Source organism: Cuculus canorus, chromosome 1 (assembly GCF_017976375.1).
Source record: "Cuculus canorus isolate bCucCan1 chromosome 1, bCucCan1.pri, whole genome shotgun sequence".
Lineage (NCBI taxonomy): Eukaryota > Metazoa > Chordata > Aves > Cuculiformes > Cuculidae > Cuculus > Cuculus canorus.
The window spans coordinates 206,844,271-206,871,915 of record NC_071401.1 but is presented as its reverse complement, the minus strand read 5'-3'; the positions used below and the strand labels follow the sequence as shown (position 1 = coordinate 206,871,915).

Sequence of the window (27,645 nt, the reverse complement as noted above, 5' to 3'; positions counted from 1 at the left end):
CATCAAACTGCCATTTACTGGGGTGGTGGGAAATTGCAGGGGGTAATGACTCTCTTTCATTCTGCAATTCCTCTGCAATTTCAGCAGTTTCCTGCTCTGAGGTACGAGCAATAAGAGACCTCAAAGAAAAGCAGAGAGGCTGCTGGTTTCTAAAGAGTGATTTCCTGATGGCCGGTGGCAGTATAGAAAAGAATGGAAAAGAGAGAAGGGAAATAAGGAGGAAAGGAACAGATCAAATTAGGACTGGAAAGAGAAAAATAGAAATAAAAGAGAAAGTAAAAAAAATATTCCTGCAAAGAAAAAGGTAGAAGAAAGAGAGAAATAGAAAAGGCCAGAAAATACTGTGTAGGAAAATTAAAGGACTGTGGTTTTATCCACATGGTGACAACCAGGGGCATTTATTTGAATTAACTCTGAAAATGAGTTAAGCTTAACTGCAGGGGATTTGGGAGATGGAGGAGGCAGGAACTAGACTGGATGATCCTGTAATGCCAAAGAAGTGGCTCATCCATGGCAAGAGTAACCAGTTGCCACTTCTCACACAGACACGTGTGCCTGGGCTCATCCTGCCTCTTTATAACAGTTAATTTGCTTCCCCCATTAACTCCTGCCAGCCAGAAATTGCACCTCTGAGATGAAGCCGTGCACTATTACAGGCTGCTTCTCTCTAGGGTCCCATGAACCTTTTAACAGGTAAAACTCATGATTATAGCTGCTGATGATGGGAAGACAACCAGCTCCATTTCACTCCATTTCCATTGCCCTTTGCCGAGTTCCTGTTCAGCTGTGGGAGCCACCAGGGATGAGAAGATACGGGAGCAGCAGGGAAAGAGGGGCTGCACCTGTTTCTCTACCTTTGGACCACACTCTTCCCTCCTCTTGAGGATAAAAGAGATTTTACACAAGATCCTATCATGCTGTGAGGGTCTGAAGTGCCCCCAAACACTTGTGGCAGCTGTTCCACTAGTTGCCCCTACCAAAATGGGGATCATCGGATGCAAGAGCAGGAAGGCTGGTGCTATCAGCCCATCTTTTAAGCAATTCTTCATTGGATGGAGAAGCTTCTGGGCAAGGGTTCAGAAAAAGGTGTCTGGAAATACCAGGTTGTAGGATTACACCAATAAGCTCAACATGAGCCAGCAACAAGTGCTTGCATCCCAGAAGGCTGACTGTATCCTGGGCTGCATCCAAAGAAGCGTGGCCAGCAGGGCGAGGGAGGGCATTCTGTCCCTCTACTCCACTCTTGTGAGACCCCACACAGAGTCCTGTGTCCAGTTATGGAATCCCCAAGAGAAGAAGGTTATGTAACTGTTGAAATGAGTCCAGAGGAGGCCAGGAAGATGATGCGAGGGCTGGAGCACCTCTGCTATGAGGGCAGGCTGAAAGAGTTGGAGTTGTTCAGCCTGGAGAAGAGAAGGCTCCGGGGAGACCTTATAGTGACTTTTGAGCATCTGAAGGCACCGCAGGAAAGCTGGGGAGGGGCTTTTTACAAGGGCATGGAGTGGTAGGATAAGGGGAAGGGCTTTAAATTGGTGGAGGGAAGATTTTGACCAGACATTAGGAAGAAATTCTTCCTGATAAGGGCGGTGAGGCCCTGGCCCAAGTTGCCCAGGGAAGTTGTTGCAGCCCCATCCCTGCAGATGTTCAAGGCCAGGTTGGTTTGGGCTTTGAGCAGCCTGGTGTGGTTGGAAGTGTCCCTGCCCACGACAGGGGTTTGGAACTGGATGAGCTTTAAGGTCCCTTCCAACCCAAACCATTCTATGTTTCTACGATAATTATGGCCTACGTGCAGCATCATTATTGGATGGCTCCGATATTGCACGCCCTAGAAGTCTACGGGGCTTTTGAACACCAGCTCCCATGGGGCGGGAGATCATCTCTACAAACCTAAAGCACAAACTTTCCCCCACCTCTCTGTGCTCTGTTCTTGATAACTCGGCAGTGAAAGAGGGGCAATCAGTGCCTTGTCCCATCTCCCTGCTCCTGGGGTTAATCAACTTGAGCTCTAATTTCTCATTTGAATTATACAGCTTCAGTTTCTTCCCTCCAGCTCTCCTGCCTTTCACTGCAAGATTAAAGAGCCCTCTAACATTTCATATCTCCTCTTTTCCAGACAGAAATCAAGTCGTTTCAAGCACCCTTATTTTGGCTAAAAAATGTCCAATTTTAGGTCTCCTAAGATAAATGAGCCTGCAGCCACTTGCAAATCAGCTTTGTGGCTCTGCTCTGCACATCCAGTGGAGCTTAAAAAAAAGTGGAATCCAAAAAGGGACATGAAATTCTGGTTTTGGTCCTTGAAATGTAGGAGTGAAATTATTTATGGACCTGGACAGTACTCCTTTCTCTCAAATGTCAAATTTGGGCATGGCCACACAATCCTTTTTCCCTCCTGAAGCCATCGCCATTGTGCCTGGCCACATGGATGCATTTAGTTCCCCAACACCTAACAAACAAGGGTCACTCCCATTTCATAGAATCATGAAATGTTTTGGCTTGGAAGGGATCCCAAAGTCCATCCAATTCCAACCTCCTGCCATGGGCAGGGCAGCTCCCACTGGACCACGTTGCTCAAAGCCTCATCAATCCTGGCCTTCAACACCTCCAGGGATGGGGCAGCCACAACTTCCCTGGGCACCTGTTCCAGGGTCTCAGGACTCTCACGGTGAAGAAATTCTTCCTTAAGTCTAGTCTAGATCTACCCCTCTCTAGTTTATACCCATCCCCCCTCATCCTATCACCACAAGCCTTTGTGAACAGTCCCTCCCCAGCTTTCCTGTAGTCCCTTCAGGTACTGGAAGGTCACTATAAGGTCTCCTTGGAGCCTTCTCTTCTCCAGGCTGAACAACCCCAAATCTCTCAGCCTGTCCTCATGACACAGACCACCATCTCCAGAGTTGCAGCTTCCACACATACATGCGTGTGTTTGTGCCGGGAGCCCTCTCGTGGCAGCCATTCCTATTCCTAGAAATATCCTTGCTAATGCTTTTCCCAGCAGTAGCTCTGCCAGTAGCTGCAAGCAAACATCCAAGGGTTGTTTTTCTTTTTTTTTTTTTTTCTTTTCAAATTTCACTTTTTAAGGCTTTGGGAATCTCATTTCTGAGTAATTTAAATCCAATCAAAAGAAGCATGGCCAGCAGGTCGACAGAGCAGATTCTGCTCCTCTACTCTGCTCTCCTGAGTCCCTATCCGAGTATTGTGTCCAGTTCTGGAATCCGCAACAGAAGGGTAAGGAACTGCTGGAACGGGTCCAGAGGTGGCCACGAAGATGATGCAAGGGCTGGAGCACCTCTGCTATGAGGACAGGCTTAGAGAGTTGGCATTGCTCAGTCTGGAGAAGGCTCCACAGAGATCTTAAAGCATGCTTAAAGTATCTGAGGGGGCTCCAGGAAAGCTGGGGAGGGACTTTTTACAGGGTCCGTAGTGACAGAATGAGGGGGAATGGCTTTAAATTGGAAGGGAAAGATTTAGATTAGGCATTAGGAAGAAATTCTTCCCAATGAGGGTGGTGAGGCCCTGGCCCAGGTTGCCCAGGGAAGCTGTGGCTGCCCCATCACTGGGGGTGTTCAAGGCCAGGTGGAATGGGGCCTTGATCAGCCTGGTCCAGTGGGAGGTGTCCTTGTCCATGGCAGAGGTTGGAACTGGATGATCTTTAAGGTCCCTTTCAACCCAAACCATTCTATGATTCTATGATTCTGATTGCAAAAAGAGCACTCACTCCAACACACAGGAGCAGCTCAGTATGCAAAGGGGTTAAACCAGCACTGGATGAATGCATATGTCCTCTCTCCAGCTCTGGGGTTGGTGTCACTCAATCATAGAGTATCTTGGGAGGGTAGGGACCTTATAGATCATCCAGTCTAACCATGTTGCAATGGGCAGGGGCACCTCCTACTGCATCGGATTGCTCAAAGCCCCATCCAACCTGGTCTTCAACACCTCCAGGGAGGGGGCATTCATGATTTCTCTGGGCAGCCTGGGCCAGGGCCTCACCACCCTCACAGGAAAACATTTCCTAAGATCTAACCTAATCTCACCTCTTTCAGTTTAAAACCGTTCCCCCTCATCCTATCCCTGTACTCCCTGATCAAGAGCCCCTTCCCAGATTTCCTGGAACCCCTTTCAGTACTGGAAAGTTTCTATAAGGTCTCCCTGGAGCCTTCTCTTCTCCAGGCTGAACAACTCCAACTGTCTCTGCGTATTCCAAGACATCTGGAAAATTAAGAACGAAAAGGAAATGTCTTGTTGGGGGCATATCTTAAATTTACTGTCTGGTGTCTCCACTGTCACTGGTCTAATTGGAAGAAGTGTTGAGGATCATCCAATATTCAATCAACCAAGCACCAAATTACAGGATGGATGTTGTTGCCAGATGGATTCAGATTAGAAAAAGATTGTCCTTTTCCCCCCCCCCCCCAAACAAAGTGGGTAATTAAGCAACAAAACATTTGCCAAGGGTTCTAGGAGGTTTCCACTTCCCTGCCCATATCCAGAGGGCAAGGTTGGCCATCAGCCTCCTACTCAGGTCACAGGTCTCTTAGGATGTGGGGGGTCCTGTGCCAGGACTCGGAGCACTAGGTGAGAGAAGTGCACCCCAGTCCCTTCCAGTCTATCACTTATCTCCACGCTGGTCTACTGCCCAGCACTGCTGAGGAAGACATACGTGGCTGGTGTCCTGCTGTGGTTGTCCTTCCATCCTCTCCTCTAAGGACTCAAGAAGCTCCACGGACTGGTTTCCTTGCAGATCATCTTCTGAGTGTGGTGGGGACACAGCCAAGCTCTGCAGAGGGTGATAGAGAAGTCACAATACAATCTCACTAATTACTGGAGAAGATGGAAAAGGGTCTTGCTTTCCCGCTTCTGACACTGATTCATGCAGAGATCCTTATCCTTTTCCTATCTTAGCTTTTCACTGCAGTAAAATAGGGCCAAACCTCACAGAACTGTAATGATTTAGGGCGAGTCCAGAGGGGCACCTTACTTAAAGGGGCCTATAGGAATGATGGGGAGGGGCTGTTTGTCATGGAGTGCAGGGATGGGACAAAGTGGAATGGTTTTAAACTGAAAGAGGGGAGATATAGATTAGATACTAGGAAGAAATTCTTTGCTGTGTGGGTGTTAAGGCACAGGTTGCCCCACGAAGTTGTGGATGGCCCATCCCTGGAGGTGTTTAAGGCCAGGTTGGATGGCGCTTAGAGCAACCTGATCCAGTGAGAGGTGTCCCTGCCCATGGCAGGGGAAATCGGATCTGGATGGGCTTTAATGTCCTTTCCAAGGAAAACCCTTCTATGATTTTATGATCCAATCAAGCTCTGAGAAATGTAACCCCTTTGCATCTATTAAACCAGCGCAAATTGAAAAATAATTAGAAGAAGTCATTGGACAGGCATTTACATACACTGCTGACAGAAGTGTTTGTCCCTCTTGAGTCTGTCTCATTCCTTCTTTCCTCAGAGGGTTTCTCCAAGGACTCAGGAAATTTTCTTAGAGGCTGGTACTCAGGTTCAGGACCACCAGTAGATGGACCCTGTGGACACCAAAGAAAATTCCAAGTGAAGGCATCATCCACGAGAAACTGCTTTATCAACACTGCTGTTTATTCAGTAGCGTGCTCAGAGACAGCAGAAGAAGACTGGAGAGGCAAGGTGCCAAGATCTCCCACACTTTGTTTGGGAAGTGCCAACAAGGATGGGCTGGGGTAGACTACAAGGATTCCTGGTGTTTTGAAGGGCTGCTTTGACACCTTAATTTACAACTCTGGTTGAAGTCTGTCCCAGATGAATACAGGTTCCTAACCCTTTCTGACAGATGGGCTCCCAAAGACCAACAGAGACAGATTTGCTGTCTCTCCACTCTAAATTCCAGCACTGCTGGCTCCAGGGTTGCTGGGACACAACCAGTTTGAGTCTCTTAGTGCAAGCACACCTGCTGGTGAGCACTTCATCTCCTCTCAAGCCCTTAGAATGATATTATCCAGGTTGCAATGATCTGGAAAAGCAATGTGTCTCACCTGGGATCACAGTAGAATGCTGGAGCTGGAAGGGAATAATCTCCTTCTAAGTGCCTGAGCTAATGAGTCATTGTTGAACCAACCACAGAGGAAGACAAAATAATCAGGAATTGGTTCCAAACACCCTCATAGCACTTGTGCTCAAGGTAGAGACTATTTCCTACAGGTGGCCAACAAGGGTTTATGAAAATTGAATCACTTTCTGGCTGTCATAATAAGAGGACTAGAAAAGCCCCACCACAGCTGAGGGCAGTGTTAGCTGGACTATCCTTATCAGGACGCGGCTACTTCAGACAAATGAAGATCGATGACTCCTCCACCAGCGATGACAAATGACCTGGACACAGCCCTCTGATGTAATTCCTGAAGGTGGGCTGTACCACATTGGAACTTGGGTCCAGCACAGAGATTAAGCTTTAACATTGCTAATAAATCCCTAATTTCCATAACCACAAGCCATCTGTTACTTGCAAAGGATGGAGGAGACTAGATTATCTCTAGATTATCATCCTATCACCTATCACTTGGGCAAAACACCCACCTCTCTACAATCTTCTTTCAGGTAGTTATAGGCAGTGATAAGGTCTCCCCTCGGCCTCCTTTCTTCCAGGCTAAAGAACCCCAGTTCCCTCAGCCACTCCTCATAAGACTTGTTCTCCAGCTCCTTCACCAATTTCCTTGCCCTTTTCTGGAAGCACTGCAGGACCTCAATGTCTTTCTTGTAGTGAGGGGCCCAAAACTGAATACAGATTGGATCCATTCCTGCTAGGGCAGGAGAGGCACACCTGGATCACAACCTCCAAGTAAGGAGAAGTTGCAGGGCAAGTTCAACAGATAACCAGCATGACACAACCTGTACTATGTTTTGCTTAGAAGACAAGAAGGAGCTGTGGTTGGATGGAAAGGAGGGTAGAATGAGGATCAGCAAGCAGCATCACTAGAGCGTGAACTGGGAGCTCGCAGGAAGCTGGTACTCATCAGATGTGCCATCTCTTAATATTACTGCTGCAGCAGACCAGATGGACAGCAGCACAGATTTGCAGATCTACTTAATTACATTTCATCAGCTCTGCTGTTTATTTTCACCTCAGAGAGTCCTCCAGATGTTGGCACACTAAACTGAGCCTCTTCCTCCAGACTCTGTGCTTCTGTGATCTTGGTGCTGGCCAGGGCATCGTGAGAAGTATTGACCACCAGTGAATCCTGCAACATCAAAAAAACTAAAGAGCTGGATCCTTACAGGTTATTTCTGCCCACTTTCTCATCCCTCCAGCATGCTCTGTCCTACTTGGTGGCCTCCCTGAAAAGGAAGGGAGAGAGTAGTCCGTGATTCCCTGTTGGCCACCCGCAAACCTTTCTTCCAAGCTTCCTACTTCCTTGGGATCCCTCTTGCTTTTGAGGCTGCCCTTGTGATTTCTTCTTGTGCTTCCAGCTGCTTTTCTCCCCTTGCACACCCACCGACTCCAGCAACCCCCAGCCCTCAAAAGGCACAAGAAGGCTGATGGCTTTGAAGGATGGCTTCTAGATACCTCCATCAACAACGAAGTTTGACCAATTGCTTTATTTCCACTGAAAAAAAAAAAAGTGTTTTGCAATCCCATCAGTTTAACCTGAAGGTCCAAGATCCTGATGTAACTTTCTTACAGCGGGTGCAAGTCATCATAACCTGCTTGATGACAGGGGTGATCTGAAGCCTTTGATGATTCATTTCTGTCTCTCATTTCCTTCCAGATCCGTCTGCCTCCCGAGTAGGACACATGGCAATACTCAAACCATGCTCAGTGGCATGCAGACTTACCTGCTTTGTCCTGGAGTTCTTGCTTGTCTTGGAGTCACCCAGCTGCCGCACCAGCCCATCCAGCCCTTCCCGCAGAAGTGCATTGGAGAGGTCTTTCAGGAGGGCTAGCTGCAACCAGTGGAGATCGTTAAGGCAGTAACCCAGTGCCACCCTCTTGTTGCTGACACATGATAGTGGGAGGGCAGCTACCTTGAAACAATGGTGGATAGATCACAGGTAGAATCATAGAATGATTTGGATTGGAAGGGACTTTAAGGATCATCCAGTTCCAACCCCCCTGTCATGGGCAGGGACACGTCCCACTAGATCAGGCTGCCCAAGGCCACATCCAACCTGGCCTCGAACACCTCTAGGGATGGAACATCCACAGCTTCCCTGGGCAACCTGTTCCAGTGCCTCACCACTCTCAGAGGAAAACAGTTCTTCCTAAGATCTCATCTAAATCTCTTCTTTTTCCGCTTCAAACTCTAGTGATGTGCCCTGATATGCAACAGCTGATTTAAATACAAGTACCCAGGTACCTACAGCTTGGGCATCTAGAAGCCAATCCGTGGGTATTATGTGGTGGCTCTCCCCATCCTAAATAAGCTCCCTACACTTGATCAGTCAGTCCCTCACCTCCCTCAGTCCCATCTCCAGAGCTTACAGAAATGAGCTGAAGGTAATGAGCACAACTACAAGCACCTGCCTGGTAGATACTAAAAGTTGAGTCTCATCACACTTCCTGATCTTGATGGCAACCTTGAGAGTGGAGAAGGAGGCCACCAGCCTAGCACTGTTGTATTACACAGTGATTATTCTCTATTAATTGTGTTACAAGCTAAGGACCATCCCAAAGCGGACTTTGTGATAACCAGGACACCCAACATTGGCAGAGCACCCAGAAGGCTATGTAGGTCTCCTCTTTCTGGCTGTGCAGAGCCAGTGCTGAAGTACAAGCCAGCCCAGGTGGTAGCACCAAGCTGTGCTGCTCAGGGAGGTGGTTGAGTCCCCATCCCTGGAGGTATTTAAAAGATGGGTAGATGAGGTGCTCAGGGACATTGTTTAGTGGCAGATAGGAATTGTTGGACTCAATGATCCCAGAGGTCTTTTCCAACCTGGTGATTCTATGATTTGCCAAGTCTCAGTGTCACATGGGCCTCAAAGCCACCATCCACCCCATAACATAGCAGCAGAAAAGCTGTCTAAGGAGCATTTTGATCAATATGGTAAGCCCTTAAAAGGAAATGGAATAATCCTGCCTTCCTGTGAGAACCAGTGCTGGACCTGAGGGAGCACACAGTCTCCAGAAGTCCAGAGGAAATAGGTAGAATCAGAATGAATCACAGAATGGTTTGGGTTGGAAGGGATCTTCAAGCCCATCCAGTTCCAACCCCCTTGCCATGGGCAGGGACATCTCCCACTGGATCAGGTTGCTCAAAACCTCATCCAATCTGGTCTTGAACACCTGCATGGATGGGGCATCCACAGCTTTTCTGGGCAGATGAAAAAGCTTAATTCTAATCACCTTGTCAGAAGGAAGGCCAAAGCATTACCTACCTTGATACCATGTGCTTCAAAAAGCCTCTCCAGATCCTGAAAAATGAAAGAAGGATCAGAACTTCTCCTCTCTCCTCCAGCCCAGGAAGCTGATCCTGCAAGTGGCAGCGGCTAAGCCTGGAGCACATACTGGGTGCCCTCTGCCATCCCAACCCCAAGCAGAGAGGTATTTCCGATGTCAATATATTCTATAATTTTTTATCTCATTTACCTTCATTTCCACTCCTTTGCCTGGTGGACCAGGTTCTCCCTTCAAATGAACAAGAACAACTCATTAATTAAGCCATTATCACAAGCAGCAGCAAGAAGAGGAGCTCTGAGAAGGGCAAGGTCACATATCTATCCCTTACTCTGCTACCAGCCCGCTCATTGACCCCAGACAAATCCCTGTTGGCTTAGAGACGGGGGTTGAATCCAACTCTGCTCAACAGGCTCCTTTGCTGCATTTTGTAGGGCAGGCCTGGACCAGAGTAAGACATGAGCATCACCAAAGTGGGGTTTGGACCAGAGCTTCCCACCAATCCCTCCTCTACTTCTTGGTGATGCACAATGTGTAAAGAAGCAAGGGTTTTTGAGGCCTACTCAATGCCATTTATGCTGTCACTGCTGTGGCAGCTGTGCAGAGGCAGCAGCAAGGAGGAAGATGGCCCAGGTGCCTTCATGGTTGGCAGCCCCTTGTGGAGGTGGCTGTGGTCCTGGTGGCCCTCTGTATTGCCACACACAGCATCAATTATCTCCAACAAGTTGGACTTCCAACAGCAAGTCCATAGAAGGGCTGTCCACATCTTCCTGTCCAGCATGGTGTGGCTCTCCAAGTGAATGATCCTAGGCCAATGTTGTGGATGAAATGATGGATGAGCTGCAACAGCTTAGGAATTCCAGTGGTGGGGAACATCTGCTGAGGTGGGAGCTGACCTGCCTCTCTGACAGACTTCATTTCACTGAAATCTGGCTTCTGTATCGACAGATTCCGGTGGAATGAAGGGTGCCAGGAAGGCCTTGATGGTGCTGCATCTCCATGCCAAGGTGTGCTAGGGCACAGGAGCCACATTGTGGTGGTGCTCCAGCTGCACTGGGTACATCTGAGGCACAGCTCATGCATGTCACCTGGATGAGATCTTGCCTTTGCAAAGATGTGGATGTTGTGCCAATCAGGAGATCTACCTTTACCCACTGATGCTGCCTTCTGTGGCTTTTTTGTCTCCATTAAGTGAAGGAGTTGGCCCCACCTCTAAAAATCTCTAGATTTCAGAAACCTGTTCTCCTTCCATCACTTTCTGATGTGCTTTACAGCTTGCAGGGGACAAAGAAAGGAAGCAAACATCCCTGAACATTCTAGAAATTTATCCCACCTGGGTCCTGAACATCTCCCTGCCCAAATGTCGTGTATCCACTTAATCAAGTTTTAGGATCACGTGACCACAAGTTTATCAGCCCCGCTCAGAAACTCTGCTTTGAAAACCCAATCTTTTAGAGGGTCAGAAGAGATCTAAGATGGGTGCCCTTCCCCTCTGGCCACCCAATACCATGACACCAACACAAAGATGCCTCCATGTATTTAGGACATACCTTGGGGCCTGGAGGACCTCTTTCACCTTTCAAGCCATCCTGTCCGCGATCCCCCTGTAAGCCAGCAGGAAGGTATTAGTTCTTTATCCCCTCTAAAACTCTCAGTGGAGATACTGGCTTCACCATGCACTGTGGTGTTTCTCACATATTGGCCCCAGACTAACGACATCTATTCCACGTGGACCAATTAGTCTTTTCTTGTAACTATCTCATGGATTCACATAATTAAGTCAAACGTGGAGCAAATCTGCTCATCACTTGAAACAACTGCTTGAAGAATCACATACTCAGCTTCAACATTCATCTTCTCCAGCAAGGAGGAGGTCTTACCTTGCTGCCTTTCAGGTTGATGGTGTTCTCCAGAGAAGACATCTGCCAAAAAAATGGAAGAAAACTTACTCACAAAGTGAAGGATGATGTCTGTCATACAAGCTCTCACCTCCATGTGCATTTTATACCAGTTAGCCCTTATCCATGGGGACACAATCAGCTGCTTTCTCGCAAATGAACCAGCAACCTAAACCTGCTATGTTTGGCGTCATCCAACATGGAGCCAGTGCAGCATCTTTGCTCTCAGAGGCAAGACTCAGGGTAGTTGTGATGTCGATATCAACATCTGCATTCCCAATCAAGTCCCTCTCAAAAGGAATTGAGGTCACACAGACACCACTTCCCTGTTCCTCAGGACATTGGTTGGGTCCTCCTCTGACACAGGCATTTAGTGGGATATTTGAGTAGCCAGTTGGCTGACTGCATGAGTAAAAACAAATCTTTTGAACCCTAAGACCACTTGGCTGGGTGATGGAGTAAGACGGTTATGCAAATCAGTAGAAACCACTGTTTTGCACAGGACTGATACTGCTGAAGCGTTATTGTAGCATTTCTCCTGCTTTGAAGAAGCCTTTTACTCAGATCCTGACAATGCCTTATCCCTAGGGATGGAAGATAAAGTCTAGCACAGTTCTCCCAACAGGCTGTGGCTCCCAGTTTTAAAGCAGTCAGTTCAGTTTTGCACTGGGGCGCCTTTACCTGCATTGAAGCCAATAGGGTGAAAAAATGCCTCCTTGCACATTCATGTACTGAAACACCTTCCTGAACACCTAAATGACCTTTCAAAATCTCTTCCAGCCTTATTTTTGATGAACTTGGGTTGAGTTTCTCACTCTTCCTCTGACTCAACTTGATGTCAGGCCTCTTATCCAAAGGAAAGCTCCATGCTAAGACATAGGAGAGTCCTGAGCTTGAGTCATCCCATCTATCTAATTACCCTTCCTAGAAGGCATCCATCTGCCTGTCTTGACTGTAGAAGGAGCCCAGACACCTTGATTATCCAACAGGTAGTGATTAAAGGTATCAGATGAGTTCATAGCTAGCTTTTAGTGTTAGAGTCTTCTTGAATCATCAATAACAAACAATTTGGGGTGGGATTCATGTATGTATCTGAAGAAGAACTAGCTGCACGGCTTTGAAGCCCCCAGAACTTGAAAGGAGCCTACAAGAAAGCTGGAGAGGGATGGTTCACAAAGGCTTGTAGTGATAGGATGAGGGACAATGGGTATAAACTGGAGAGGGACAGATTTAGACTGGACATAAGGAAGAATTCCTTCCCCATGAGAGTGGTGAGACACTGGCCCAGGTTGACCAGGGAAGCTGTGACTGCCCCATCCCTGGAGGTGTTCAAGGACAGGTTGGATGGGGCTTTGGGCAGCCTGATCCAGTGGGAGGTGTCCCTGCCCATCGCAGGGGGGTTGGAACTAGAAAATCTTTAAGGTCCCTTTCAACCCAAACTATTCTATGATTCTATGATTCTATTCTATGCTAAAACTAGGAGGGAAATCCACCCTACAACATGCACTGCTGCAAATAAGTTCTAAAAATAAATCTCAGGTACTCAGGATTCATGATAAATCTCAATATAGCCCTCATAATGTGCAAGACAACAGAATCAGGCATTACTTACAATGCTTCCAGGAGCCCCAGGCAACCCAGGCTCACCCTGTGAAGATACAACACCACCTTACTCACCCCCCCAAAAAAACAGTGAGGGGTGCAATCCAACATTTCGGTCCCCAAATAGACCATTTTTCATGCAAGGTTATAAATGGGAATGTGCAAACCTACAGATTCGCCCTTGTCTCCCTTCTCTCCAGTGATTCCCTAGGAGGTGGAGAAAGAGGCAAGATGAGAACAAGACATGGTAGGGGAGGTTCTCTCAGCAGTCTCTCCTCTTCTTGTCAGTTCAGCATCTGACAGACTAACAAGCCTAAGTTTGAGCAGCTTAGCTAACAAAATCTGGATTTCAACATCTCTCCTGTGGAGGAGCTCTCTGCTATTTAATAAGGGGTGAGATAATTAGCCTCTTCCTCAGTGGGAAAGCTCATTAGGGACCTTCCCCTAGTCAGCTGCTCAGTTACACAGTTTGTAGAAACACCACATCTTTGAGACCTCTGACAACAGAGCTGATCTTAGCCAGTGTTTTCCAGAGCTATTAGAGATAAGAGATAAGACAGAGCCCAAGTGCAGCATTTCCCTTCCTTCCTTACCAGGCTGAGACAGTACTGTTGATTTTTTTTTACAGCAGTGTGGGGAAGTTTTAAAACTTCAGAAAACTCCAGTGCACATTCCTGCTGTTTGATGTAAGCTCTAAATAATCAAACAAGAAGGGAGAAACAGCCCTAATCTTCCCTCTGAAGAGGAGACCCCCTCTCCCCAGGAAGGAGGGAGGGACCTGTCTATGCCTCGCAGCCTGTAAGGCACAAAAGTATGATTGTTTCTTTGATCGGTGTTGCACCATCCCAAGTCCTCCCTCTCTCAGCTCCTCCTTTAAGGATTGCCTTACATCCTTTCCAGGTTGTCCTGGATCGCCTTTTAGCCCCTGCTCTCCAGGTCGTCCTGGGAGTCCAGGTGGACCCTGCAAGAAAGGATTTGGAGAAGCAATCAGAATCCAGTGGGAGGTGTCCCTGCCCATGGCAGGGGGGTTGAAACTGAATGATCTTTAGGGTCCCTTCCAATGCAAATAATTCCACGATTCTATGATTCATTATTTTTGAGCACATCCAGCACCTCAAAAAAAGTAAAACAAATAAGAAAAATCCTACCCCTCAATGACTTTTCACTCAGGAAAGAAATAGTTGCACATGGATGTTTCTAAATGGGGACCCTTGGGGTGGGGGAGGACTTCCTTCCCTCCTGCACTGATCAGGGGTGCCTGGGCAGCAGCAAAGCAGCCTCCCCTGATGCCCCACCACTCACCCGGGTGGAAAATGATAATAGCAATTATTACCCTGATTCCTCTCTCTCCTGGTTCTCCAGGGGCACCAGCTTCTCCCTAAAAGAGAGGAGTAGGAACTTCTAAAAGCTTTATTTTGGCCATTCTCTTTCAGCCTTTAGTTTTGGCACATGAAACCAAAGTTAAAACAAGAGAAAGAAAAGCCAATGGAAAGATGAAGAAGATTCTTCGTAGTCTTGTCTAACACAAGGACAAGCAACAGGAAATGAAACGAGCATCGGCCAGCTTCCAAACCAATCAAATGGGGTGGTGTTCCAGCTGCTGCTTAACTAACATATGCAATGCCTTGCCCAGAGGGTTTCAGAGTGTTAGAAGTTTATGTGGAGAGACTAAATCTGTGGAAGCAAAATAGACTAAGAGCTAGCAAACCTGTAAGACATCACTTTCCATATAGGACATTCTGCTTTTGCATTGTTCCCAGGACCTCCAGGGAACCTCGCACTCTTGGAGGTGAGATGCTGGGCTGTAGAGACCTTCACTTTACCCCAGTGAAGCCCTCTCCTGTGTTGCTGTAACCAGAGCTCCAGCTGTGAGTGAGCCCGCTGTGTTTGGTACCTATGGAACTCTGGAAAGTGGGGGCTTCTCATTGACTACCTTGGTCCCAGAGGTGCCTTTCTCTCCTGGTTCCCCCTACAACACAATGCAAAAATGCTAGGCTACATTCCCACCTGTCTACCACCAGGTTTTTTACCCTAATTTCCTACTCACTTTAAGAGCACTTTGCCTGGTTCTGAAATCACCGGTGACTCTGAAATCAGAGGTGTTGGGCAGCAGTGCCTCAGGATCAGAAATACGGATGTGGATGATGCTTATGCTTCTTTATTTTCAAGCCTTCCCTTGGTGATTCTATTCCACTTGATTTTTAGGAATCAACTCAGCCCTTTGAAACATATTCACTGACTGTTTGTGGTTTTTCTGAAGCCAGTTATGATGTTTTCTGAAGTGACACTTTCTTTGATTGCAGGAGGGAATGTCCTAAAACCAAAAGCAAGCTCTTCAGGGCTGGTGTGGCTGCACACCACACACCATGTTAGTTCCCTGCATATCTGACAGATGTGACTCAATGATCCAAGGGAAAGGCAGGAAGGTGTACAACGGGAGGGTTAGGTTGGACAGTAGGAAAGAGTTCTTCATCCAGAGGGTGGTGGAGCATTGGAACAGGCTCCCAATGGAAGCAGTCACAGCCAAGCCTGACAATATCCCAGAAACATTTGGCCAATGCCCTCATAAACATGATGTGAATGCTGTGGTCGTCCTGTGCAGGGACAGGTGTTGGATTTGATGATCCTTATGGGTCCCTTCCAACTCAGGACATTCTATGATTCTATGAAACAGCGTGATGTCGAATAAAAAGTAAGAAATGCTGTGTCCAGGCAGTGTAACACAGACACCATGGTGCCATGCACTTGTTCCATCAGAACCAAGGATAAAGAATAGTGCCCTAAAACACAACCTAAAGCACATCCTAATGATAATCTGCAAAAGATTGACCTCTTCACTTGAAATAAAAGAGCAGACAGATTATATGAAACACTAGATCCCTCGATGAGCAAACCATCTTGCCTAATTACAGATAGTTTGTCCAGTCTCATTTGTTGACCACTGTCCTGCTGAGACCTGTCTTTTCCCCAACCAGGCCTGCATAAGATGAACGTTTCTGAATAGTCCCATCTTGTCACTTGTTCCAACTTGTTGCTGCTACCTGGAGTTGTTAGCTTGGTACAGCGTGGGTACCAAGGGGTTCAGGATGACCATCTGACTGGTGTTAGCTTCTACTTACATCTTTACCTCTTAGTCCAGTCTCGCCTTTTTTCCCAGGTAATCCTGGTTCACCTTTCTCTCCCTTTGGACCTATATCCCCCTAAAGAAAACAAGACTGTTGTTATGTTCCTCTTCTGCATTTCATAGTCCTCACACTTGAGACATTGTGGGGCAGATTCAGACAGTGTGGTAGACCCCACAGCAATGCAATTGCTTCCACACTCCTGGCTGAAGCTTGGGCTCAGAGCATTTACTCTGCACTAGGAAGGGCTGTGCTTTCAGTATTTACTCAGCGGGCCAGGCTGGAAAGTATCTCTCTCTAACACAGACCATCCAGACTCCATGATCACTCTTCTGAAGGTTTTCCACCTCCAGGAAGTGTTGCAGCTTAAATGAGGTGACCTATTAGCAAAGACCCAGGAGATGGGTCTGGTCTTGCAAGAATAGTGTGGACACAGGGTCAGTTCCCCCTCCACGTTTTAACTTCTATTCCAATGTAAAATCAGTTGAATTCTCATGGATGGACACTTACACATCTATTCTGCTTGATGCTTGTGCAACAGAGACATTCCTCATCACTCAATCACCTCACCATCCCTTCTCCCAACCCAAAATAACCCTTGCTGCCTTCTTCACTTTGCAGCTGCATGAACACATCTTATTAACATGTCCTGTCTTGGATGCATCTCATTTCTCTCTTTTGACAATCAATTTCTCCATGCCCGTGAAGCTGATCCAGCCTAAATATTTCGTTTACCAGACTATATATCCTGCTGTGACATTTCCCAAATCCATATGCTCCTTCAGCCAAGCCTGGGAAGCGATGCTGTTTGAGAAACGTACACAGCAAGACAGATTCACTGAACAAACACCATATTTAGGATGTTTTCCAGACCCCTCTTGATCTGTATTGAACCTTTGTTAGGAGCAATCCTACAAGCCAGGATTCACCTTCCATCATTAAAGATGCAAGAGCATCTTCTCATTGTTTTTCTAAGCAGGGCTCTGTGTGTCACACAGCAACTCCAGCCAAGCAGAATTTGTTCAGACCTTTCACCTTTCGAATGCTTCCCACGTTTGGACACCAGCTCTGTGGCAAAGACAAAACCCCACAAAGATAAGACTCAAGATTCTTTGGGTGACATGAGGAACATGACTAGACATAAGGAAGAATTTCTTCACCATGAGAGTGGTGAGGCGCTGGCACAGGTTGTCCAGGGAAGTGGTGGCTGCCCCATCCCTGGAGGTGTTCAAGGCCAGGTTGGATGGGGCCTTGGGCAGCCTGATCTAGTGGGAGGTGTCCCTGCCCATGGCAGGGGGGTTGGAACTGGATGATCTTTAAGGTCCCTTCCAACCCAAACTATGCTATGATTCTATGACATAGACAGCAGTTATGAGACAATGCTTTACGCGTTGCAATCACTGCGTAGACTCACCTTCTGACCTGGTTTGCCCGACAAACCTACATTTCCCTGCAGAAATACAGACTGTTAGTCACATGGCAAGAATGATATGGGTAGAATAACTTCAACTGAGGGTCCTCTGTTGTAGCCAAAGCGTGTAAACGTCACACTAAATGCTGCAGAGCTGCTTTTTGATTGCAGCTGAAACAGTGTAGTAAAATGCCGAGAAGGGGAGAACAGATGGTGGGCTGCTCTAAGCACACACTGCCTAGATACATCTGCCTTGCCCACTTTGAAACCATTAGTGCTTTGATGAGCAGCTTTGATAGAGGGGTGGAACTTCAAGAATACTAGGTTTTGCAATTTTTGGCTGATTTAAAATGAAAGGGAATATTAATATTATAATATAGAAGAAATTTTTTACTGCCCCATCCCTGGAAGTGTTTAAGGCCAGAATGGATGAAGCTCTGAGCAACCTGATTCAGTGGAAGGTGTCCCTGCCCATGACAGAGAGGTTGGAATCGGTTGGGTAAAGGTTCTTTCCAACCAAATCCATTCTGCGAATATCCCTGTAGGAGGGAAACACCAAGGCATCAACCCAGCCCTTAGCAGAAATCAATGAAATCACATTGGAACCACCAGAAAGTTGCACCTTCTTAGACACAAAATTCAGGAAGATAAAGGTCACCTTCAGGACACAAAGCTGTTGAATATGGGGCTTCCTTGGCTTTGCCGTTCACAGAATTGCTAATTGAGCACTGACCACCTGTGCTTTCTTCCACACTCATGAACAATTCTCTCTCTGCATTCTGGAGAAGTGTCCTTCTCAGCACTCTCTTCCATAACCCAACTACAGCAAACTACCCTATCGCACAACACCATCAAAGGGCAACAGCCCAGCTCCTTGTCACCATCCCAGAATTAATTTGCTGGTGACAGGTTTCATGGGCGAAGGCCAATAAATTCACATGCATGGAAGTGACAGAGACAATTTGTCTCTGAACATCCTGATTTGCCTCCTTAGGCCTCCACATCCACCATGTTGTCCCACTCACCCTGTCGCCTGGGTCTCCCTTCAGCCCAGGTTGACCAGGAACGCCGAAACCTGGACTTCCCTGCAAAAATCAATGATGATGTGTGTCTCAGCGTAATACTTGGGGAGCTTTTCCTTTCTGCAACATTACGTACAATAGAGAGACAGGTAGGGCTAGACACTGTGCTGGCACTATCTCTCAGTTGGTCCTTATGGCCAGCACATGGTTCTTTTACCCTCTTAACCACATCCCTTGCCACCTCCAAGAGATGACGTTGTGGAAAGCCAACTTCCACTAGAGCGCTTCTTGGAGAACCCAGCATGTTCTTCTATTTCCCCATCTTAATCTTGCAGACCTTGGCTGCAATTCTTTCATCGCCATGCACAAGCTGTGGTGGCATGACTCTGCTCCACTCATCATCTCATTCTTGGGAACAGGTTCTATGCCACGCTCATTTAGCAGTCTCCATTCCACCGTCACTTCAAAGCCCCCCTCTCAAAGGTCAGCTTTCTTCCCATCCTTGCTATAACTGCTGGGTGTTAGTTGCCAATGCTGTGTTTGGTGCTAATCAAGATGAAGAAGGACATAGTGTCACACCAGAGCAGCTTCCAAGCTAAGGACATATCTCTACATCTGAAGCTAGCAGAAAGAGCAAATCCTAGGCATTTTCATCAACCATGGGCAGCTGGGTAAGCTGAGATTTGGTAACTCGTTCTCTCTCACTTGACTTGGGAAAGAATTCAATCTCCCTCAGAGTTTGCTTTGTGGACACAAATGAAGTAAACCCTTCTACCCATACAGGATGCATCTAGAAAAGCAAGCACGTTACCTTCTCTCCTTTGTCTCCTTGTATTCCTTTGCTTCCTTTTGGCCCCAGAGCTCCTGTTGGTCCAGTATCTCCCTGTGAATCAAGACATTCGCCAAAACTAATACAGTGCAGGAAAACAAGCCTTGTTCACGTGGTTCCCATTTTGCGCTTTCAAGATACTCTGAAAATCATTCCCTTGCCAAATCCACCCATCTCTGAGTTTACATCAAAGCTTTCTCTGTGGTACCTGGGCTTCTGCCATACAAAACCCATCCCAGTAGTTACACCATCTCCAGCCGTGCAGCTGCGATATTGTAAAGCACCACGTGTGGACTCATAGGGCATGAAAATGATTCAAGGACTGGAGAACCTCATCTACAAAGACAGGCTGAGAGAGTTGGGGTTGTTCAGCCTGGAGAAGAGAAGGCTGCAGGAAGACTTTAGAGCAGCTTCCAGTACTTGAAAGGCCTACAGGAAAGATGGGGACAGACTTCTAGCAAGGCCTGCTGTAACAGAACAAGGACTAATGGTTTTGAACTAAGGGAGGGGATATTTAGACTGGAAATAAGGAAGAATTTCTCTACAATGAAGGTGGTGAAACCCTGGCACAGTTTGCCATGGAGGTTGTGGAGCCCCCATCCCTGGAAACATTCAACATCAGGTTGGATAGGGCTCTGAGAAACCTGATCCAGTGGAAGGTGTCTCTGCTCCTGCAGGGTGGTTGGACTAGATGACCTGTAAAGGTTCCATTCCAAACCAAACCACTGACTGATTCTATAACTGTATTTATAGTGGCATAAACAGGAGAACATTCGGGTCCCAAGCCACTATCTAAATACAGCCAGCCTAACAGAAGAGGTGCTTTTGCTAACTGATGTTAAGCAGTTGGGATTGGAAAAAGATTGGAAAAGATCTTTGAGATCATCAAGACCAACCATAGCTGTCCACTACTAAACCAGATCCCCAAGCACCTCATCTCCCCATACTTTAAACACCTCCAGGGATGGGGACTCAACCACCTCATCAGGCAACCTCTGCCAATGCTTGAAAACTCATTTGGTGAAGAATTTTTTCCTGATGTCTAATCTGAACCTGTCCTGGTGCAACTTGAGACCATTTCCTCTTGCCCTGTCACCCATCACTGTGGAGAAGCTCCCTCCTTTCAGGGAGTTGTTGACAGTGATAAAGAGCTCCTTTTCTCCAAGCTAAACACCTCCAGGTCCCTCAGCTGCCTCTCATAACATCTGCTCTCCAGCCTCTTCACCAGCTCCATTCCTCTTCTCTGGATGCACTCCAGCTTCTCAATGTCCTTCTTGCAGTGATGGGCCCAAAACTGAACACAGCATTTGAGGTTCGGCCTCACCAATGCCAAGTCCCAGGGCACAATCACGTCCCTGCTTCTGCTGGCCACTGTGTTTCTGATCCCATTGGCCTTCTTGGCCACCTGGGCCACCGCTGGCTCATGTTCACTGCTGTCAACCAACACCCCCAGGTCCTTCTCCTCCAGGCAGCTTTCCAGCCACTCTTCCCCAAGCCTGGAGCTGCACAGGGTTGTTGTGTTCCAAGTGCAGGACTTGGCACTTGGCCTTGTTGAACCCCATCCAGTTGTTCTCAGCCAAAAGACCGATAAGGGAAGTGGCTCCAACATCCAATTCCAGTGAGAAGTATAAACCTCATTGTCTCTAAGTGCTGAGTAACATATAAAGCTCTGTAGAGTAGTTGGTGGATGCCAGCAGCCAGAAAGCCCAGAGGAGTTACTCCTTACAAGGAATAAAGGAGGCCCTTGGTTGCTCTGCAGGTTTGCAAGGAGCTACCAAGAATAAACAATTTAGCATATTCCAGGCCATGTTCCACCACAAGGCCACTGTAAGAGTCGTCTGCAACCATTGTCCTACAAAGCAGATGTACAAGAGGGGCAGCACAGTCAGGGAACAGCTTGTCCCACAGCTTTCCCTGGTTTGAGAAATTAAAGGAGGCCACATGCTGAGTCAGGGGCTCAGAGAGGTGGAGACCAAAGGGAATGGCAGGAAGATGTGCCAGGGGACTTTTAGGTTGGATATTAGGAAAAGGTTCTTCACCCAGAGGGTGGTGGAGCGCTGGAACAGCTCCCCAGGGAAGCAGTCACGGCCCCAAGCCTGACAATATTCCAGAAGCATTTGTCCTACCCCCTCGGATGCACAGTGTGAAAGTTGGGGTTGTCCTATGCAGGGACAGGAGTTGGACTCAGTGATCCTTGTGGGTTCCTTCCAACTTACAACATTCTATGATTCTATGAAATCTCCATCTGTGGAGATGTTCAGCCCACAAAGTCCTGAGCAACCTGACCCAGCTTTGAAACTGGCTCCGTTTTAAGCATGAGGTGGGACTAGAGACCTCCAATAGTCCCTTCCAGCCTGCATTGTGCTTTGATTTTATGTCAATACGTCCCTTGGCTGGAAAGTAGCTTCTATGAGTAGGCTGGATTTCTGCTTCAATGACTTCTACCTTCTAAAATTAACACACGGAGATCCCAAATTCCCTTCCCAGACTGGGGCTACAAAGAGAATGACAGGCATAAAATGTTAATAAAAGCTAAAGATATATCAGCAGGGCAAGACTACTGCTACTTTTCCAGCCTCTCCTGTCAATCACAAAGGAGATATGACTCAGATGGTGGAAAAAATGATCCAGCCCCCAATTTTTAGGTGAAGATCTCATTTAAGTTTCAAGCAGTGCTAATTAATGGACTTACCCTGACACCTTTCTTGCCTGGAGGTCCCAAAACCTGTGGATAAAAAGAAATCATAGAAATTCTTTCTTATTTAGGAAAAGCATTGTCCTCTCAAAGGAAGGTCTGTTCAAGTTACCTTTTCCAAAGTCAATCTCAGCCTTATGGGACAGGGAACCCATGAACTGCACTGATGGACAGAAAGGGCTACAAGCCAAATCCCGAACCCAGTGAAGCCTGTGAAGGAATTCCGCCAACTTCAGCAGATTTTAGCTGCAGGGATGGGACTGAACGGCCACTCACATGTAACTGGCAGATAGATGCTCTGGCCTTTGCTAACACGCACTGATAACCAACCTTCAGACAGCCATGAAGACTCAACTACAACCCTGCAGAGCAGCTCTGAGCTGGGTTTAGGGTCTACAGAGCTGTCTTCCTTTGTTGTGTCTCCAACACAACTTGGTCAGCATTACTAGGGAAGAAACCTAAGGTACCCTGCTCATTCAAGCATCCTCCAGGACACATCAGTCTGACCCAGTGGTGGGTCATAGTCCTTAATACAACCTCCAACCGCTCCCACAGCCCTTGCAGTAGTGCTGTGGGGCATGCAGAGATGGCCACCAACAAAGGTTCTCCTTAAAGCTGCCCTAGCATTTGGAAGGACATGAAGAGGAGGCTGTAGAAGACCTGTTTCCACATGGGAATGAGGCAAATAAGACCCATCAGTAGCACCTCTTCAGCAGGGATGAGCACAACCCCATTGTGAATGGGGAGTTTGAGTGGGGAACAAGCTTAGACCACAAGATTTCAGTGGTGGGATGGCTTTATCCTTATGTTTCCTGCACAGCAATGAAGCTCCTTTGAGGAGTCAGTGGGCAACTGTGGTGCAGGACTGGGAATACAAGAAGAGGAGCAAGGGAGCTGAAGACAAAGTTATGTGGTGGGTCAAGGAAATGGTTCATTAGTTCTTCCTGCAGTTCAGTAGGACACATTTCTCTTGGTCTTTGGTCTACTGGCACTGCCAGTGGTGGTGCTGCATAGCTATAGTACAAGAAGGGCTGTAATCCACTCATAGTTACCCCCACAGCTGGAGCACCTGGAAATCCTGGTTTCCCCTGCAAAGCAGAAGGACATAAAATGAACAATCCAGAGCAATGAAAAAATTCTGCTTATCGATCTCCTCCATCCATTCCTTAAATGAACTCAAAACTCATCTCGGAACACAAGAACAAAACAGAGAGAAGATGTTGAGCTCAAGTACATCGCTGCTGGTTTCATCTCTGCGTAAGTCCCCCTCAAAGACACTTGAGTGCACTTGCAAGAGCTGCACACATGCAGCTTGGGAATGTCAGGACATCTTCACCTGAGCTAGTCAAACATGCTGTTCTCATGCTGTTTGACTTACTTGATCTCCCTTCTGCCCTGGAGGTCCTGGGAGTCCCTGTAAGATATCAAAAGAGAATTTCCACCAGAATTAATTTTGCATTTTCAGCCTCTGCTGTAGCAATAAGCTCCCAGCCTTAGGGAGGAAGCTCTTCAGGCCAGTTTTTCACCTCTGCAAGACATTTATAAGGGCTCTTGGATGGGAGATGGAAATCCCCGTGCGAATCTCTAGCACAGCTAGTTGTCATCTACAAAGAGACCAAGTGCAGAGCAGTAAGCTCTCATTCCAAGTTAAGCTATCAAAGATGGTCCTTTGCAAGCAAGAAAAGGTATGGAGGCAGCCATGAGGTGCACGGGACCTACCAGACCAGGTCAGTGCTTTGCCTAACCCAAGCCCTAGGACTCTGCTTAGAGCTGGAAGTGCAAGTACACGTAACCAGCTGTGCTTGCAGGGCTTTGGATTTAGGAAGAACGATGGTCCATTTCCATGTTTAACAACTATAGTTATTCTTAAGAAAAAGGGTTGCCACCTCTTTTGATCTTTGAGAGCATAATCAAATGCATGTGCAGCTGGGTGAGCTGTAAAACCAGCAAAAACGAAATATGGCTCAATAGAAGCAACCTGTGAATACTCAATATGGACTGGCAAAGGGTATTCAAGATTTGCTTGTTGCTTTTTGTGAGCTGCCCACTGTCCTGGGGATTTGCCATTGATGCAGGGTATATTCCATGCATGAGAGGTCCTTCAGCAGCATCAAGCTCCTGAATCTTGCAGTTACACAATGCATACCTACATGGCCCAGTTACATCCAGCCAGACTGGAAAAAGCCTTCGGTGGGACCTCAAATTCCCTCCCTCTAGATCTCCAACCAGATACCTCAACTGCTCGGTCCTGAGCCTGGACAGAGCCAGGGCTTCTTTCCTTCCATTTCTCACCTTTTCCCCTTTAACACCACCTTGCCCTTTGTTACCCTGGAAAACAGAAGATGTTTTAGTTAAGAGAAGCCTCCACTGGCAAAGCAGGATGAGCTTAGAGGTTCACATGCTGCAGAAGAGCACGCTGAACATGTTCCCTCCACTGGAGATTATGAAAGCAAAGGGAAAAGCAAATAACAGAACAAAAAAGATTTTTATGTATATGTCATATAGACAGTATAGAGCACATGTTATAGATCGTCCATACTCTATGTGTATTGAGTATCAATTACCTGTATAGCGTCTATAATATCATAGAATGGCTTTCATTGCAAGGGACCTCAAAGCCCAACCAGTTCCACACCCCTGCCATGGGCAGAGACACCAACCACTGGATCAGGTTGCTCAAAGCCCCATCCAACCTGGCCTTGAACACTTCCAGGGATGGGGCAGCCACTACTTCCCTGGGCAACCTCTGTCAGTGCCCCCAGAGTAATTGATAATGCAGTGAGTTTCCAAACCAAATGTGGTTTTTGAATTCCAAGTAGTTCTCCATGGACTCTTCTTTTCTCCCCTTGAACTCAAACTTTCTACACTCCAAACATCTTTGAGGGACTCCTGTAAAGAACCACCTCCTCTGTTTTGTCTCAAGTCTGCTGCCAGCTCTGTCCATTTGCCGTCCCACACTTTTAATGCACCTTCTTGACCTCCACTGGACCTGGCACAGTCCTTCTCTGTCCCTCTGACACCAGCAGATGGGATATAGGAAGGACTGAGGTTACACTCGGCTTTTCCATGGGTGGTGGAAACAGTGGGGGCTCAAGGATGAATCAGTGTCACTTTGGAGCAACCTTCATTAGGCTTCATTTTTTATCATCTGCCTACACTACAGACTATATCATCGTGGTGAGCACAGTGATGGATGCACTTCTCACAGCTCTGCTCTGTGCCAGAGGATGAGCACGTCCTTGCTTTTGGCAAAAGAAAATGCTGTTACCTCATGTCTTTACTGGGTTTCTAACATTTCCTTTTGGCAGTTCCTGAGTGGCGGGTCAACAGGATGAAGATAACAAAGTGAGAAACACTTAACTGGCCCTGCTTAATCTGCCAGCCTTCATCAGCAGAGTGTAATATCCCTAAGTGGCAGTTGATGAGAACTGGCAGAAGACATTGTTCCTCTACATTGACCTGACACGCATTCAGAGGCCAACAGTCCTTTCCCACCATGGCTGGCAGCTCTTCCTTAGCAACTGACCATGAGCTGACCACTCACCGGCTCTCCCACACCTCCTCTGTCACCCTTGAGGCCGTTCCTCCCACGAGGGCCCTGCATGAAGCACAGGACAGTCTTACTGTGTATTCCAGTGGTTCTTTTGAGTCTTGATGGACATCTGGCAAGTATGGAGACCAGAGCCTATTGGGCAGCTAAGAAATAATCAAAGAAATGTATTCTCATCAGATGGAAAAGTGAGAGCCAACCTCTGGTACTTACCCTCATACCTGGTTCACCCTGAAACACAAAGGACAAGGAGAATTACCATGGGATGATCATTTAGAAATGGAGATCCTCTCTAAACTTAGTCCCAGAAAAAACAACTCTTGCAAGCTTACAAGCCCAAAGACCAAAACTCCCACCTGCAAAGGAACACAGAGCTTTAGTAGAGGTGTCTGCTTTCTTGAATGCTCCAGACACCTCAGCCTGAGATGTCTGTTGTCACCCCCCCCAACCATAGGAGAGGAGAGGGGAGTTTAGGTCTCTTGGTGTCTGCAGAGAGTTTCTGACCCACCCCTAGTGCAAGGAGAGATTTTGTGACAACCATTAGTCTGGTTTTGGCTGTGCATGGTGCAAATGATCCTGGAAATTTCACTCCACCCACTGAAAAACCTTCTTAGGGACCTGGAGCTGGAAAAGTCTTAGTGGCCACTGAATTTGGTCCCACGTCAGACACGGTTTCCTGAAACCTTTTCAAACACCGTCATTGATCCTTGTTGTGTTGAATTTTAAGGTTCTGATGATGGGAACATTTGGCAGAGGTCCTCCTTTTATGCCTCACTGGGAAAACCCCATGATGGAGAGAAGAAATGTGTATTCCCAGGGCCCTTACATGAACAGATTACCCAAGGACTCTGCACTATGCTAGATCTCCCATCTGTAGTACATCACAGAACTGCAAACAACTTTGCTTACCTTGATGGAGATCCCTGGTGGCCCCTGTGGCCCTGGTAAACCTGGTGGTCCTGCTACTCCAGGGACCCCTGGCTGCCCTTTTGGTCCCTGCAACAATGAAAACCAGGAGGCGGAGGGACATGACCTCTCTCCCAGCTTCCTTTGCTTCTCTGCCAGCCTTTGAGAGGCTGAAAGGTCCACCAGATGTGGGGTATGATACTCACAGGGGGACCAGGCTGCCCATTTTGGCCAGGAATCACCTCCACTCCTCCCAGGACATAGCCTGGTTCACCCTGCATGCAAGAGGAAGAGGACACACAGTCAGCTGTGTTGGGAGGTCCAGGTGCAGAGAGGCATTTCCATGACTTAGGGGCAATTTCATGATCATTGTAAGCAATTTTAGAACCAAACAGCCGTTTCCCTGCACTGCAAACCCAAACTTCCTGCTTGCAGCAACTCTTTTCTAGAGGTACCAGAAAACTCATGGCCAGGACATGAGGTTTGCTTACTGGCACAGAAGAAAATTAATCTTAAGGTAAAAAAGGAGGTTAGATTTCAGTAGAATCCACTCCCTAATCTGTAGCTATACAGACAGTTCAGCGGTATAAAAAGGAGAAAGAATGGAGGCTGGAGGAAGGACAGGACAACTGCTCCTGGAATCTGCCCACAACCAGAATTTTTGCATCTTAAATGCATGCGAACATGCTTGTTCATAGTGGAAACTCAAAAAGCCACAATGACCCAATGGCTGGACTTGATGATCTTAAAGGTCTTTTCCAATATAAATGTTCTTTGACCCAACTAAGTGCTACCTCATTCTGCAAATAACCAACTGAAATGTGCCAAGGGCCTGTGATAAGGACAGTTTCCTATGTTTTGCATGTGTCCAGGTGCACAAGAAGTTGGGAGAAGCATAGCCAGACTGTTGACACAAGCTGACCAAAGATATATTCGATACCATCTAACATCATGCTCAGCACACAAACGGATGTTGGCCAGGGGCCGGAGCTTGCTGATCCATGATCGCTGCTCAGGATGGGGTCTGCGATCAATTTTTGTGTCCTCAGGTAGCGAGCAACTGTGTTGTGCATCACTTGTTTTGTATATATCATCATTATCAATCTCTCTTCCTTTGCTGTCGTATTAAACTGTCTTTATCTCAACCCACGAATTCCACTGTACTTCTCAATTCTCCTCTCCATCCCACTCGGGTGGAGGTGAGAGAGCAGCTGTGTGGTCCTAGTTGCTGGTTGGGGTTAAACCAT

The 27,645-nt window shown here is 47.2% G+C and overlaps 1 protein-coding gene across 1 annotated transcript in view; it reads right to left on the bottom strand.

Moving 5' to 3' along the window:
* LOC128852369 (collagen alpha-1(VII) chain-like) overlaps window positions 1–27,645 on the bottom strand; it is a 134,886-nt gene that overhangs the window by 53,502 nt on the left and 53,739 nt on the right. The window contains 25 exon segments of the mRNA XM_054068800.1: window positions 4,661–4,777; window positions 5,396–5,524; window positions 7,094–7,210; window positions 7,806–7,913; window positions 9,345–9,380; window positions 9,556–9,594; window positions 10,914–10,967; window positions 11,244–11,285; window positions 12,874–12,909; window positions 13,035–13,070; window positions 13,753–13,824; window positions 14,197–14,241; window positions 14,797–14,832; window positions 15,983–16,063; window positions 17,400–17,435; window positions 18,422–18,481; window positions 19,230–19,301; window positions 21,940–21,972; window positions 22,995–23,030; window positions 23,321–23,356; window positions 24,235–24,270; window positions 25,487–25,540; window positions 25,706–25,723; window positions 26,402–26,488; window positions 26,605–26,673. Of these exon segments, the coding sequence (XP_053924775.1) occupies window positions 4,661–4,777; window positions 5,396–5,524; window positions 7,094–7,210; window positions 7,806–7,913; window positions 9,345–9,380; window positions 9,556–9,594; window positions 10,914–10,967; window positions 11,244–11,285; window positions 12,874–12,909; window positions 13,035–13,070; window positions 13,753–13,824; window positions 14,197–14,241; window positions 14,797–14,832; window positions 15,983–16,063; window positions 17,400–17,435; window positions 18,422–18,481; window positions 19,230–19,301; window positions 21,940–21,972; window positions 22,995–23,030; window positions 23,321–23,356; window positions 24,235–24,270; window positions 25,487–25,540; window positions 25,706–25,723; window positions 26,402–26,488; window positions 26,605–26,673 (1,485 nt within the window).